The 14209-nt window shown below is 35.0% G+C and overlaps 2 protein-coding genes across 3 annotated transcripts in view; one reads left to right on the forward strand and one right to left on the reverse strand.

The window, feature by feature from the left end:
* Window positions 1-443: 443 nt before the first annotated feature.
* LOC148626321 (uncharacterized) lies at window positions 444-2946 on the reverse strand. The gene is made up of 3 exons (XM_088571097.1): window positions 2448-2946; window positions 1113-1411; window positions 444-779 (listed from the first exon to the last, which is right to left on the reverse strand). Exons 1-3 carry the CDS (start codon window positions 2944-2946, stop codon window positions 444-446), a joined length of 1134 nt encoding a protein of 377 aa, XP_088427223.1.
* A 2726-nt stretch (window positions 2947-5672) lies between these two features.
* The window catches only part of LOC148626322 (uncharacterized), a 38081-nt gene continuing 29544 nt past the window's right edge, over window positions 5673-14209 (forward strand). Inside the window, exons 1-2 of one of the 2 annotated variants that reach the window (XM_088570202.1) lie at window positions 5673-6293; window positions 9966-10100. In XM_088570202.1, coding sequence (XP_088426328.1) covers window positions 6104-6293; window positions 9966-10100 — 325 coding nt within the window. In that variant the 5' untranslated portion in view covers window positions 5673-6103. Of the gene's footprint in view, window positions 6294-7961; window positions 8060-9965; window positions 10101-14209 lie in introns of those variants that run through there. The other variant, XM_088570203.1, reaches the window with a different exon arrangement.

A 14209-nucleotide genomic window follows, 5' to 3' on the forward strand; every position in this document is an offset into this window, starting at 1 on the left:
ACTGTTCTCCTCCACGTGGTACGGGGTCTGCCAGGTTTTCTCTTCCCATGTGGTGCCCATCGTAGGGCAACTTTTAGCAGGCGTTCATTTGGCATCCGTATCACGTCTCTTTTTAGTTCAGTTGCGATTGATTGACAACTGTACTTCTTCATCATTTCATCGATTCTGATTTTCTCTGGCCAATATATTCCTTGGACTCTCCTCACGCAATTGTTTTAGAATACTTCCAACTTTTGTATATCGCTCTGGATGATACTTGTACGCCAACATTCTGACCCATACAACAATACTGGCTTAACATTGCTGTTGTTGATCTGTATTTTTGTTTTCTTTCTATATACCTTTGACTTCCAGATGGGATTCAATATTGCAAAGGCTGAGCGGGCTTTAGACAATCCGGTCTTGATATCTTTCTTGGTGCCGCTGTCTGCACTTATTACACTTCAAAGATATGCAAAATCATCAACTGACTCTACTGGGTTGTTGTTTATAGTGATGGGTTCAGATAGTGTGGTGTTAATTGTCATCACTTTGGTCTTGGTGATATTTATTTTGAGACCAGCCTCTTCTGCATAACTAGTTAGAGAAGTTGTTTTATCCTGCAGATGTTGCCTTGTTGGTGAAATTTCAGTAATATCGTCATCAAAATCGAGATCTTCGAGCTGACTGAACATTGCCCATTGTATTCCGTGATGTTGACTTGTTGTTTTCGTTGTATCCAGTCGATGGTCATCACAAACAGTATAGGTGACAATATACAACCTTGTCTCACACCAGTTCTAATGGTGAAAGATTAGGAGATGGAGTTCCCGAGTATGACACTGCATTCAAAGTTGTTATAGAAGCATTTCACTAAATTAACGATCTAATTTGGAATTCCAACTGTTCCCATTATTTTCCACAAGGTATTTCTGTGAACGCTTATAAATAATGGCATATTCCATTCAATACTTTGCTCAACGATATTTCGCAAAGTAAATGTCTGGTCAGTACATCCACGCCCTTTTCGAAAACCAGCTTGTTCTTTTCTCAACTTGTTGTCGATCACATCATCAATCCTAGCAAGAATGATTTTACAGAATACTTTGCATTGGAACAGACAGTAAAGTTACTCCTCTCCAGTTGTCAAAATTTTGCAAGTCTCCCTTTTTCGGAATTTTGACAATATGCCCTTTCGACCAGTCAGGTGGTATTCTCTCATTTTCCCAGGTGTTTATAAAAAGATGATGGAATATTTTACTAGAGGTGTTTATGTCTGCTTTGAGTAATTTAGCATTGATGGATTCTACACCTGCAGCTTTGTTGTTTTTGAATGATTTTATAGTTTTTTGTACTTCATCTATTGTTGGTGGGCTAGTATCTATATCAATGTCTCCCTCAACTGGTGTTGGGTTTGCTGTGGAAGCTGTATCTGTACAATTCAGAACTTCTTTGAAGTGCTCCACCCAGCGTTTGGTTTGTTCTTCCTCAGTAGTTAGTATGTTGCCCTGTTTGTCCTTGAACTGAGTATTTGGTGATCTTCTTGTACCATAGTTGGTTTGTGATCTTATATACCGTTCTCATCTCACCCCTGTTGGCTGCTTCCTCTGCATTTCGGGCCATAGCATCTATAAAATCACGTCTATCTTTCCTAGCATTTCTCTTGACTTCTTTGTACTTGGTCTTATATAATAAGACTTCAGTTGCCCTTGTATCCGTGTTGATCTTGAATTATGGATTTTCTGCTTGATGCCTTTGCGCTCTTCTATTTTCTTCCATGTATCCTCAGATAACCATTTTTTGTTCTTGTTAGTTTGGAACCCCAATGTTTCTTTTGCTATGTCCACATATACTTCTTTAATAGCGTCTTCCTGATTTCGGATGTTAAAGTTTTCTAGAGCGCTGAAGCGGTTTTTTAATTCCAAATTAAATGTTCTTCTTATTGCTGTGATGTTCAATCGTGGTATGTCTATTTTCTTTCTGATTTTTCCTTGATTGGGTGTTTTCCTGAGCTTGAGTTGGATAACAGCTCGTATCAAATAATGGTCACGGTATACATCTGCACCCCCACCTATGTATGCTCTAACATCCAAGAGAGATCTTCGTCACTTGGAGTTGATGATCACATGATCTATCTGGTTAACTGTTGTTCCATCTGGGGACATCAATTTGTGGATGTTCTTGTGAGGAAATATAGTACCTCCGATTACACATCTATTGGTCAGACGGAAATCAACGAGTAGTTCGCCATTTTCGTTTCTAGTGCCACAACCATGTTTTCCGATTACATACTCGATGTGGTATTCTCAGTTCCTAATTTAGCATTGAGATCTCCAATAAGAAGTACCATGTCGTGCTGAGGAACTCGATCAAATACTGCTTGTAACTGGTCGTAGAATGTATTCTTGTTCTCTTCATCCGAATCGTTAGTAGTGCAGGAGCATAGCACTGTATGGTGGTCAACTTACAGGAATTGGGATTAAACCTAGCTGTTATTAGGCGGTCATTGATTGGTTGCCATTGCAATAATGTTGTTTCTACTTCTTTGCTGATGATAATAGCAACTCCGCTGGCATGGTTGGTACTTTGTCCTGAGTATAGAATAGTATGCCCACTGTTCAATCTCATCTTTCCTGATCCCGTCCTTCGGCATTCACTTATTCCAAGGATATCTATATCATATTTCTTCATTTTTTTCGTGACTTGAGCAGACTTGGAAGTTTCATACAAGGTACGTACGTTCCAAGCTTCAACTTCGATCTTACGTTTTGGTCTCAAGAGACTCTTATTCAGTCTTCTAACTTCCTGTGTGGGGATTTCACTAGGCGCGGTCATACTGCCAATGATGTCTTCGTGGCTAGAGTCATCTATGAGACCATTCTCAGAGTTAACTTCTAAACTACTTGTTATGGTTTCTGTAACATGCAGTTTTTTCCAGGATAGGGTTGTTAGCCCTATGCCAAACATCCGCTCTATTGGCCGGGTTTTCTCTCTGGGTTGTCCTCCCCGTGGACGATTGCATTACCCTACTAACGGATTTCATCTCTCCGGTTTTCTGTCTGGGTTGTCTCCCGTAGCATTTGACTAAAGAGTCCATCACAAGGCAGTGCTACTATTTACCCATAGCTGGGGAATAGGTTTGTAGGCATCGAGGCATCTCCACACGCCGGTGCACCTGGTCCATGCTCCCAGTTTTTAGTGGAGTCCGAGTTGCTCATTTACTTTGTATGTATGATTATAGTTACTTTTTGTTCTTTGTTGTGTATGTCTGTTTTCCATGTCTAGTCTTTGTTCCTGGATTACATTCTTTTGATTACCGCTATAACCTTGGTTCCCTTGATTACTCCTCCTCCTAGACCTTGCGTTTTAGCCTGGGGCCGCAAGGTACCCAGTTACCATCTACCACCTCGTGGGGTCCTATATCTGGTACACATAGGTCTTTCTGTATGAGAGGCTATAATTGGAAGGGAAGACTGACGCATTATGCTTCCTTTTCGCATTTTCAAATAAAACAGTATCAATTCATTAGAAATTGAAACATGATTTCTTCACAAATCGTGAACATCATACATTTATCTTTCATTAAATAGGACAAATGAAATGTTGAAATCCTGCCTCCCAAATCTTTTGGTCAAAATGGAAATAAAGACCAAACTAAATAACATAATTTACTTCCTAGATAACGAAAAAACACTGAATTTTCTTCTTAAAGAGATGCGAAGAAGGAACCTTTAACTAGTTTGACATAATACATGTATGTATACACTGTAGAAAAGGACCATATATAGTGAAACGCAACCATCGTATACCCATTGTAAAAACTCTGAATTCTAGTTGTGTGTGTGTGTGTGTGTATGTGTGTGCAGGGGCGGATCCAGGATTTTAGATTAGGAAGGGGCGTACAGTTAAAATTTCGCCGAGCTGAGCGAAACGAAAAAAATTTTGAGGTTAATTTTTTGAAATATTCTTCTAGAATGAGTGCAATGTAGATATCTGGTTGTGGTAAAATTAGCGAGAAATTAAAGTTTCAACCTAAAACCGCCTAAATCTACCCCTGACAACCCATGCTTTGCAAATTTTAGGGGGAAGGCACGAATTATTTACATAATTAGAATGTGAAGTTTATGTACATGAATTTATACTGATAAATATAGTTAATTATCGCTTCTGATAAATAATTCACTACAATTAGTCCATGGGCTGGGAGGGTCCACCGTGCACCCCCTCCACTCATCAACTTCATCAACTTCACGGTGAATTTTAGGTACCTTTATACGTCCCATTACCAGATCAATATGTTGCCAAGGAATATTCTCGGATTCTTTTTCAGTATAAGCCTATATTTGTACCCCCTTGGGTAAAAAAAGCCAAGATTTTTGTGATTTATTTGTATGAGCGTCTAAGCCTTTCTGGGATAGCATGTGTTAACAATCCTTTGAATCCGTTGAAAATCCTTTCTTGAAAATTAGTTTTTCGTGGTTTACTTATGTAGAAGGTTAAATTATCTATCGAATGATACCAAATTTGAGACGTTTTAGGTGAGCAAGCAATAAATTGTAGAGTCCAATTTTTGTGACTTTTGACCGAAAAATCTAAATTCCCTTTTTTCGCTTTTTTTTGGATAAATTCTGACTACGAAAATCGACAAAATTCACCTAAAGAACCCCAGAAGTATAAATTGTGATAATACTAAAGAGAAAATAAGAAATAAGCTATTTTTTACTGAAGCATTAATACTCTAGGGGTTTGGACATTGAAAAAATGTGAATTTAAGCATTTTTTCGGCGGGGCAGGGATACTTTTTTTTTATTTCCCACACGACCCCAAGTGTTACCAATATTTTCTTGATGCTGTTGTAAAGCTGAGACATTAAAATATAAAAATGCTTAGGTTAATATTTTGGCGACAAAAAAGATTCGTAAATGATTGATTGATTGTTTGTTTGTTGGGGTTTAATGCTCGAGCTGCAATATTTCAGCTATATTCAGGCGATGAACATGAAGTGGACGATAAAATGAACATGAAATGGTGATGAAATGAAAAATGGGATGGGACACAAAGATAATAGGGGAGACTAATTTAGATTGCCACTAGAAAAAGGGGGAATGGGTAGGGTCGGGCAATTTAGCCTCCTGTGGCGGAGCCCTATGGTTCCTACTCCGGGAGAATACCACAGTAGGATTCTTTAACGTGCGAGGAACGTGGCATCTTTCCCAACAGGGTGCACCACTATGGTTTGCTGTCAGGTTTTCCGTATTATAGCCTGACAACCCCAGGATGTAACACGCCAGGGGTACCCTATTCCACCACCTGGGGCACACAAGCCAGTTGCTCTGTGGGTAGAGCGCCCTAGCCCCCGTCTAGGGTTCTGAGCACTATTTAGTCGCCTTTTACGACAAGCTTAGCGCTGCTGCAGGCCTATTCTTTTGACACCCGGACCTGCACGGGGCAGATGGGAGGTACATGTATGAGGGTACCTGAAAGTCTTATTTTGGTTGATGAGTGGGAGGTTGCACGCGGGATTATCTCAGCCCACGTACTAAATAAAGATCAGTCAACGGAGCCGTACAGCTACTTTGCCACAAGAAAACAATTCAACTATTCACTCGCTTACATACCGTGGCTGTTTTACACCTGTAGATACAGGTAAACATAAAAAGAATGCGGTTTATCTACCTTAGCATATTGATCCATGTTTATAAGTGAAGAGAGCAGTGGAATGTCAGCTATTTAAATAAAACATATACGAACAATCCGACAAAATATAGCGACAAAAACATGAAACGAAAGCAAAGGGGGAAGTGCGTGAAGCATATATTTTGAATTTTAAATATATGTCTAATAATAAGTTTTACAATGTTTGTTCAGTGGAGTATGACCTTAGGCCACATTCTTCTGATTGTTACGTAGAATGGGGTTGATATGAACTTACGACGATTGTAGCAAATTAGACAGGTTCATAGAACCGTGAAAAAGAGTTCGTTTCACTGTATATGTGATCGTATCAGACGGAGAGGTGTTTTATTTGTTGATGGAAATATGATGTTGATTTATACCTAGCCACCTGAAAAAAAATTGATTTTTATATGCACTTTTTCGTTGGATTATTTTATGCCCATAAAAAATGTGGAGATATATTTTAAGTGTATGTGCATTTATTGTCACTATTGGAGGAGTTTTAAGTCAGAATACAAGCCAATGTGAGGAACCACCAAACGTAGCTGTTATTGTAGTAGCTAGTGTTTTCACAACACTAGCCGTTGTATTGCTATTTTTTGGAGTTATATTTTTCTTTCTATGGAAAAGAAGGCGAGGTAAGTAATTCAAAGTTGAAATTATCAACAAATACGCTTGGCAAAAAATAAAAATATGACTATTTTGTATGACACCTTTAATTGTTACCTGCATTAAGAGAAGTAAGCACTGTTCTATAATAATTATTGATAATCATATGATAGACAAAAACGTTAATCCAGGTGGTGAATACTCGTTATCCCCAACACCTGCACAATGTATATGTCACATTTCCACTATTCCGTATTCAAAGAAGCAAAGCAAAATAAAATTGAATAAATAAAACAAAACGAGTTTTAATGTGAATTTGTTGTTGCTGAAAACTGTTTCGATTTATTATGTTAGTATAATGTTTCTAATTGTGATAATTACGTATAGTTGAATAGCCCCCAAGGGTGCTTTTTACATGGAAAACCGATGTAAATTGTTGATGTCTCCTCTTTTTCTGCATTTCATGTTCACACTAGGAATTGAAATATTTTTTTTCATATATAAAAATACTTCACTCTATTACTGTCACATTGGGTTATACATGTATCTACCGTCTCGCACTTTCAGTTTCACAGAGCTATACTTATGTGCTATATGGCATTTCTTCATGTATAATGTTTTCACATTCTGACATACATGTATTATGATTTTTTTTTGTGTTTTTTTATGTATCTGCTAAGCAACTATCGAATATTAAATGAAGTGATAAGACATTTCTCTTCTCCTATCCCCCGATATTATATAACAAGGTTATGTATAAGGTAGTGTTCCACCGATGTATAGACCTCAGTTGTCACAATGCATGGACACTTCTCATGTCAAATGGACTCTTGATTTATGATAGACAAGAATATTTATATTTCTCATACTCCGGGCTAACATACAATGACAGTATTTTGTTCTTACCAGACTATGTAAACTTTTCAGCAATACGATATGCATGCTCGATACCAATCACACTGCTTTTAATTGTACACATACTGTATATGCCCTGTCTTCGATTCATTTAAGCTTTCATTCTGAAAAATATATCGGCAAAAATACTAGTGACAACTAAGTGATATCAAAATCTAAATACATATGGTCTAAACATGAAAAAAATGTAACATGAACGAAAAAAGCGCAACCGAGTTTGAAGTTGCATCTCCACTTGTAATTTCTATTTATAACCAGCAATAACACCAATAACAATAATTAATGGTAGTCTCTACATTCTTTATTTTGATTTAATTTTAAGCTGTACTTTTTGTATAGGCCGTAATATTGCCGTTGTACAATCGAAACACATATATGCCATAAAATTAATCAACTCTGCGCTTAAGTGGCTTATCCTTTTGAACAGAGATTTTTTTAATCTCTCGTTCTCATCCAATGTTCTAATTAATTCACGAAAATACGTGGATTAGCACAATGTGAAGCAAAGTAAACACGGTTCCTGTACTTCACAGCTAATGCATGCATGGTGCCTTGAGTAAACCTAAATGAAATTGTAAATGTAAATTTAAAGACAATCAATTAAAATTTAGACGTAGGATTGACAATCTTTGTCTTTCATGCAAGAACAACTAGCAAATATTTACTCTTCAATCCTTTACAATCAAAATTTGTAACAATAAAAGGTAAATATTTCAAATATTTTGATAGATGTATGTATTAACACTTTGATTTTAGCCACCAGATAGACAACCTGATCCAATCCTCCAGGGTGCGGAAGATTCTGTCAATTAAAGCTTTTACAAATTTCGGTTGTGAAGTAGTCTAATGGCTATAGGCTGCCTATTGATATCCTTATCACGTATGCATTCATTTTGTCTATGGTTCCGTTATAATAAATAAAAATAAAGTCCTTGGTCTCAGTTTTGGACAGAGTCATGCTCATTATGTCATAGACCTATGATTAAATTTAAGTACTAGTCTATACCCGGGGTCCATTCACAGGAGCTTGCTCCCACTATCAAATATTCAGCCCCACTAGCATATACATGTTCTTGGTTATATACTAGTGAGGCTGCATACTTAATGGTGGGAGCAAGCCCCGTGGTTCAGTGCAGGCAAGGAGTGTAATTTTAAGCCCCTGGTGGAGGTAAAGTTGAACTGACGTACATTCTGTTCATTATTACATGGTTTATACATTATGGTCGTGCTGACTGATTGCATTGTATTTCTATGCCTCTTGGCCTCAGACAGTTGACTGCGGAACGTCTCCGTCTTTGACCAGGGACGATCCGTAGATTAGAAAAGAAATTTCCTCTCTACATCGATACCAATACTAGTACTGGCTAATTCAGCCTCGAGGGAATGGGGTGGGGGAGTGGGGACCCCGATATTTCTCAGATAGGGATACCGTTGGTATTCTGTAACCCTACCCTATTCATATATTTCGCTTTAGAAATAATGTTGACCATTTCATATATTTCGACAGGAAAAAGAAACCTTATCCCATTTATATAATATCTATAAGGAGTGTTCCTTAGATTATGATACATTAAGATTTGTAATAACAAATTTCATCAAGCCTATATTCTTCAAACACGAAAATGATTACAACAGATGATAAAACAAGAATATTTTTGACCAACCATATAATTTGTAATGTAAACTTTGTTGGTTGAATATACAATTATGTTTGTTTTTTCCACCTACCTATATTCCCATTTTTGGAAGCTGTAAAATGGTACATATTCCAACAGGATCACCTTATGTTTATATAAAGTGCCCCCTTGAGAGTACAATGGAGAATAAATGATTTATTTCGATGCAAAAGAGCTGTTTCGAAGGTTTCTACATTAGTTGCACACACACTAAGGTACAAGTATCTTCTAGATACTTCAATTTTAAAACCAGTGTCTTCGTTTGCTAGTTGGAATAATTTTGAGTTTTTCTGCACTAAGTTTGTCAATTGTGATGATTTCACGGAAAAAAACTTCCTCACTAACCAAGACCATGTACATACTAGGAGGTGTAGCGGAGCAGGCATGCCCAGTTGCAAATCTCTTAGTCCTCATGCGTATACTCCTACAAATTAATAGCATAGACCTGTGGTAAGAGGTTGGAATTCCATTGGCTGAAGTCAGAAAATGGCTTGCCAGACTACCTCTAGCATTGCTAGAATACCAACCTCTGGGAACTATGTATATACCTCATTTCGATCTTAACATTATTATTACATTCTTGATTCTGCAAAACATGCCTCCTTTTATTTTGGAGATTTATATGTCAATGTATATAATATTTTCTTGAATCTGTATATAATATTAACATTTATCAATATAAATAAGAGTAGTGTCACAAGGTCGGAGAAAGTATGATTATTACTTAATGATACATTGACAGTTTTTTTATTTATTTAAAATTATCCAGTTCTATTATACAATCCCTGATTACAGACAGAAACTTAGGGGGCTTCAAAAATAGGGCACAGTGTGTGTTGAACCAAAACCATATACACCCTTTACAATATAAAGTTTATATGTTTTGGGTGAAATTTTGATTAAATGCTAATTTGGCTATTTCTTGTATCAAATAAGCATTTACAATGTACTGGTAAGGAGAAATGAAAACTCTTTTTTCTTATTACAATATTTGTTAATCCTTTAAGTCTCTGCCATTGTAAATAAGTCATCAAGGGTAGCATGTGTAGTGTTTAAACTGCAGAAATCAACTCGATGGTTAGACTCTAATGTGTGGACATTTTCATTCAGATTTACTAAAACCAACATCAACACCAGCAAAAAGGGCAATTTTAGTAGAAGATTGTGAATTACCTTCACCAGATGGTGGTGTATCTAATCCTGTATTTAATGACAGTGATGTTGATATTAACCTTGCAGAAGAGGGTGAGTAGAAGAATCGTATAATTAATACTTTGTGTGAAAAATTTCTTTAAAATGCACCAATTGGAAAATAAACTGTTTTGATGAGGGCTTTAAAGAAGAAGTCACAACAAGGAAAAAACAAAAACACCTATAAATACTTAAAGTACATGTACAATGTATTTAACATTCATGGTCTATTAAAGATTGTCATCTCCATTCATTAAATTGTGTTATTTGAAGTATTTGAAGTATACACAGTAATTATTACCAAAACATACCTTAATCTTGGTTACTTGTGAAATATTCTATAAAATGTAGCCCCTAGCAGTACAAGATTTTTTCTTACTGAAAAATGCATAAATATTACATCTAATATATAAACAACCAATTACATTGGTCTTTATTGCCAGTAATGTTCACCTGACAGTGTCTGTAGGAACTGTACATTTGTCCTCAACAACTTTAAGCTTACAGTATGTTACACAAGAAACCTTTAAGATTCCTTTTTAAAGCGAAAAAGAAAATAATATTATGTCTGTTTCCTGCTACCCTTCCTACCATAGTTTTTTTTGTGCCTACCCTAAACGTTTTATGGCCATTTTGGCTCAATCACCTCTGAAGTCTAGATTGTTTCCCCATTAATTCCATGTAGAATGTTTTTGAAAAATAAAATAATTTCCCTACTTACCTACCCAATTTTTTTATTCCTGGTTGCAGGAATAAATTGTTTTTTTTTGCCTAAAACTACTTTAACCAACACTGCAGATTTCATATCACTGTCCACAGTCAGAAGATATTGGTCATTATTGTATCTTTGTGTCCTCATAATTTACTTTTTAGTTTGATTTTGAAGAGTTGTCATCTTCTGTTACTGTGGATTTTATCACTTTTGTTGTTGAGGTTTTTCAGATCTTGCTTAAAGGTGTGTTTACATTTGTTGAAGACCTTTTGGTGCTATCTGAAAGTATTAACTATTTTGTACTAGGGTCATATGATGGTGCATTTGTTACATTTCACTATATCTGTTCATTTTTTGTGCTGTCTAAAAGTTTTTATACTTTTATGTTAGATATTTTTTGGTGACATGCTATGCCAGGTTGAACCCATTTTACCCCAGGTTTCTCTGTGATTTAGTCTGATGGTTCATAATTTTAACCGTCATTTAAAGATATGAATAAGAAAAGGGCAGCCATACTGCTTTTTCAGTAATTTGCCCTTGACAGAGATGATAAAGATCAAGTCTAGTAGAATTACCCTGAACTGTTTAGATAAATTATAAGTTAAAGCAGAGGTCTCACTAACTACTTCTAACATTTCCTTTACTTTACATGACAAGTTCCTGGGACAAATGATATCTTTAATGGGAAAAACTTTTGGAAGCTTTGAAAATAATTTCAAAACCATTACATGAATTGTATGATGATCATAGAAATTTTTTTCACAAAAGGGACTTACACAGATGATGCTGAAAATCCACAAATTTTACCGTGACAGCATGGAGGCAAATTATCCACACATGTAACAAATATATTTGTTGTAAATGAGAAATATGATTTTTAAAGTATACATGTAAACAGATTATGCACTTGAGTGCATAATCTGTTTACATGTATACTTGAAAAATCATATTTGTCATTTACTGAGATCTGACTTTAGTGTTTTTGGTACTACCCAGGAAAAGATCATTTGAACCAGAAGTAAGAACATATTACTTGTTGAATTGATAAGACGTTTCTTTTTTCTACAATTTATTAAAGCTTGCTGTACTTTGAGCTTAATAAGACCAAAGTACTGGTTTTGAGTACTTATTGAAAATTGTAATATATATGATTGGTATTTTTGTATTTATCAAAATAAGATAAAGGACTACAAATAAAGGACAATTATTATGGAATGCCCCTCAATGATATTTTCCATAAAATTCTTGGAATAACAATTTCAGCTATAATGTAGTAATACATTTTTGTAATTTAAAAACTATGATGTTTTAATAAGATGTATATAGTTAAAGGCATTGATACTAATGAGAAAAAGGAAAAAAAGTTAAATTAAATCATGCATTACTGATCTCTGTGTGACTCTTCGTCTGTGCTGCATTTATTCCATTTTTTATATTTTTGAGTATTTTAAATTTCCAAAAATATTAGATGTTAGGTATTTCAGGTGTGATGTCAAGTTTGAGTCACTTTTACTATAATATTTTAAATTTACAAACACTTAGTTTATCTTAAACCATCATCTCTTAAATTATAATTGAAAACACAACAGGAAGTGCCTTATAGCCAAATATGTATATTTTTCCTACACCATTAGTCTTAGAAAACTACAGGTGTGTTACATTCAGTGTATAGAGTATACAGAAAGGATGCTTTATGTCCATAGATAAAGAAAAGATAGTTCATAAAGTTAGATTAACATCACCTGTTTACAGATTTAAATCCTTTCTATGTTTAACCAAACCTTTGAAATAGTTAACATATTTCATATGTCATCTTCAAATGGCAAGATCAGTTTGTAACACAGAAACTGATGAATTTTTAGTTTGTAAATAGAAATATTCTCATATGTTTCCTAAATATTGTGGAATGAGTTAGTTCTGACTTGGAACATGTTAAGATACTATAAGATGTCAAATTCCTTTGACAACTAAGGTGGTTATTGTAACCTCACACCCATTTCTACAATTTCATCAGGCTACTTGGAAATATTTTTTGTGGTTCTTAAAAACATTTAGGATTTACATTTAAAAGAGACTGAAAGTTTCTGAGTTTTCAGATTATTCAGGGTTTAGTTTAGACAGGTTTCATTGTTTCTTTTATTACTGAATTTCTTTAATTTAAAAATATATCAAAAGACCTAAGTGTAACCAAACAAAACTGAATGATTTACATCTGCATGTGACTACTTGGTTGATAATATAGCATTTTCTTTACTACAACCATATGTATAGTAATTCAAACCTGCCTTGATATGTCTTGAAGTCCATATATCTAGATTTAATTTGCTTTACATGTGTATGCTTGTAAGCATGTATGAATGTATAACAGCAAAATATTGGTGGACTGTTTCATTGCCTTAAGACACCATGTGACAGAGTAACAATCCCTGTCTTATCATCTTCAGACACCATATGACAAAGAAACTGTCACTGTCTCTTCAGCTTATTTTTAGACACCATGTGACAGAGAAACTGTCCCTGTCTTAAGAACTGTTTCATCAATGCATCAGCACAATGCTACACTGAAACTGTCCATGTCTAAGGACATACAGGTGTTAGAGAGTATTAGAACAGGCTGTCTATCCCATATATAACAACATGTAAATCATCTGGATAAGTCTGGTCATCTCTATCATGCACACTTTCATTAATGACAAGTTTTTTCTTATTAATCATGTATTAATGTCCATGTCATTAAGGATGATGTTTCCAAATTGGTACCTTTGGTGTGGGATTGTGAAGTTTATAGCTATCAGATTAATAATGACATAAATAGAATTGTCATTGTAATACCTTGATTTAAGCTTGTTTGAATCTTGTTTTGAGTCTGTAAAATCTGTTTAGTTACTCCTCTCATATCTTTCTGCAGGATTGAATTGCAGCTACTTAGAAATTTGTTCTTTGCTTGAGACGACTCTATATTATTACAGCAAGTAATTTAGTTATATTCAGGGAAAACGTTCTTCACTTGACACTTGTATGATGAACATATTCAGATAATTAAGTGGGTAATTGTCCAGCTATCTAAAACATTTCATCAGGTATTATTCAATCAAGGAAATAGAGTTGCTCTTCAATATAGGTCATTATATTACTTGCTGTAAGACTTGCCACAAATTCTTGTGGTTTTCACAGTAGTTCAATTTTTTTTCTTATATAGGTAAGATTCCATATTCAGTTATATTCTAATACATGAAATGTTGATTCACAGATCTTTTGTACTGTATTAAAATGGTCATTAATACGGTTTGAAAATTTTGTTTGTGTACCAAATGATTTACCAGTATTTAATATTTCTTTAATTTTTCGTTTGAATGAACGGAAGAAGTTAACATTCCTTCCATTTTGAGGCCCCACTTTTATAATTTCAATTCAGTAATTTTCAATAGCAGTATATTTCGAGATATTTAAG

The sequence above is a fragment of the Perna viridis genome, chromosome 2 (assembly GCF_037379345.1).
Source record: "Perna viridis isolate PV_CMFRI_1.1 ecotype Kerala chromosome 2, ASM3737934v1, whole genome shotgun sequence".
Lineage (NCBI taxonomy): Eukaryota > Metazoa > Mollusca > Bivalvia > Mytilida > Mytilidae > Perna > Perna viridis.

What these genes read in the sequence shown, in the direction of transcription:
- LOC148626321 (XM_088571097.1), bottom strand. Translation starts at nt 2,946, where the DNA reads ATGTTTGGCATAGGGCTAACAACCCTATCCTGGAAAAAACTGCATGTT. An exon ending in TAGGTTTAATCCCAATTCCT is followed by an intron (nt 1,412 to 2,447) that starts GTAAGTTGACCA and finishes TGAATTGTACAG; the next exon opens with ATACAGCTTCCACAGCAAAC. An exon ending in ATTTTGACAACTGGAGAGGA is followed by an intron (nt 780 to 1,112) that starts GTAACTTTACTG and finishes TTTCACCATTAG; the next exon opens with AACTGGTGTGAGACAAGGTT.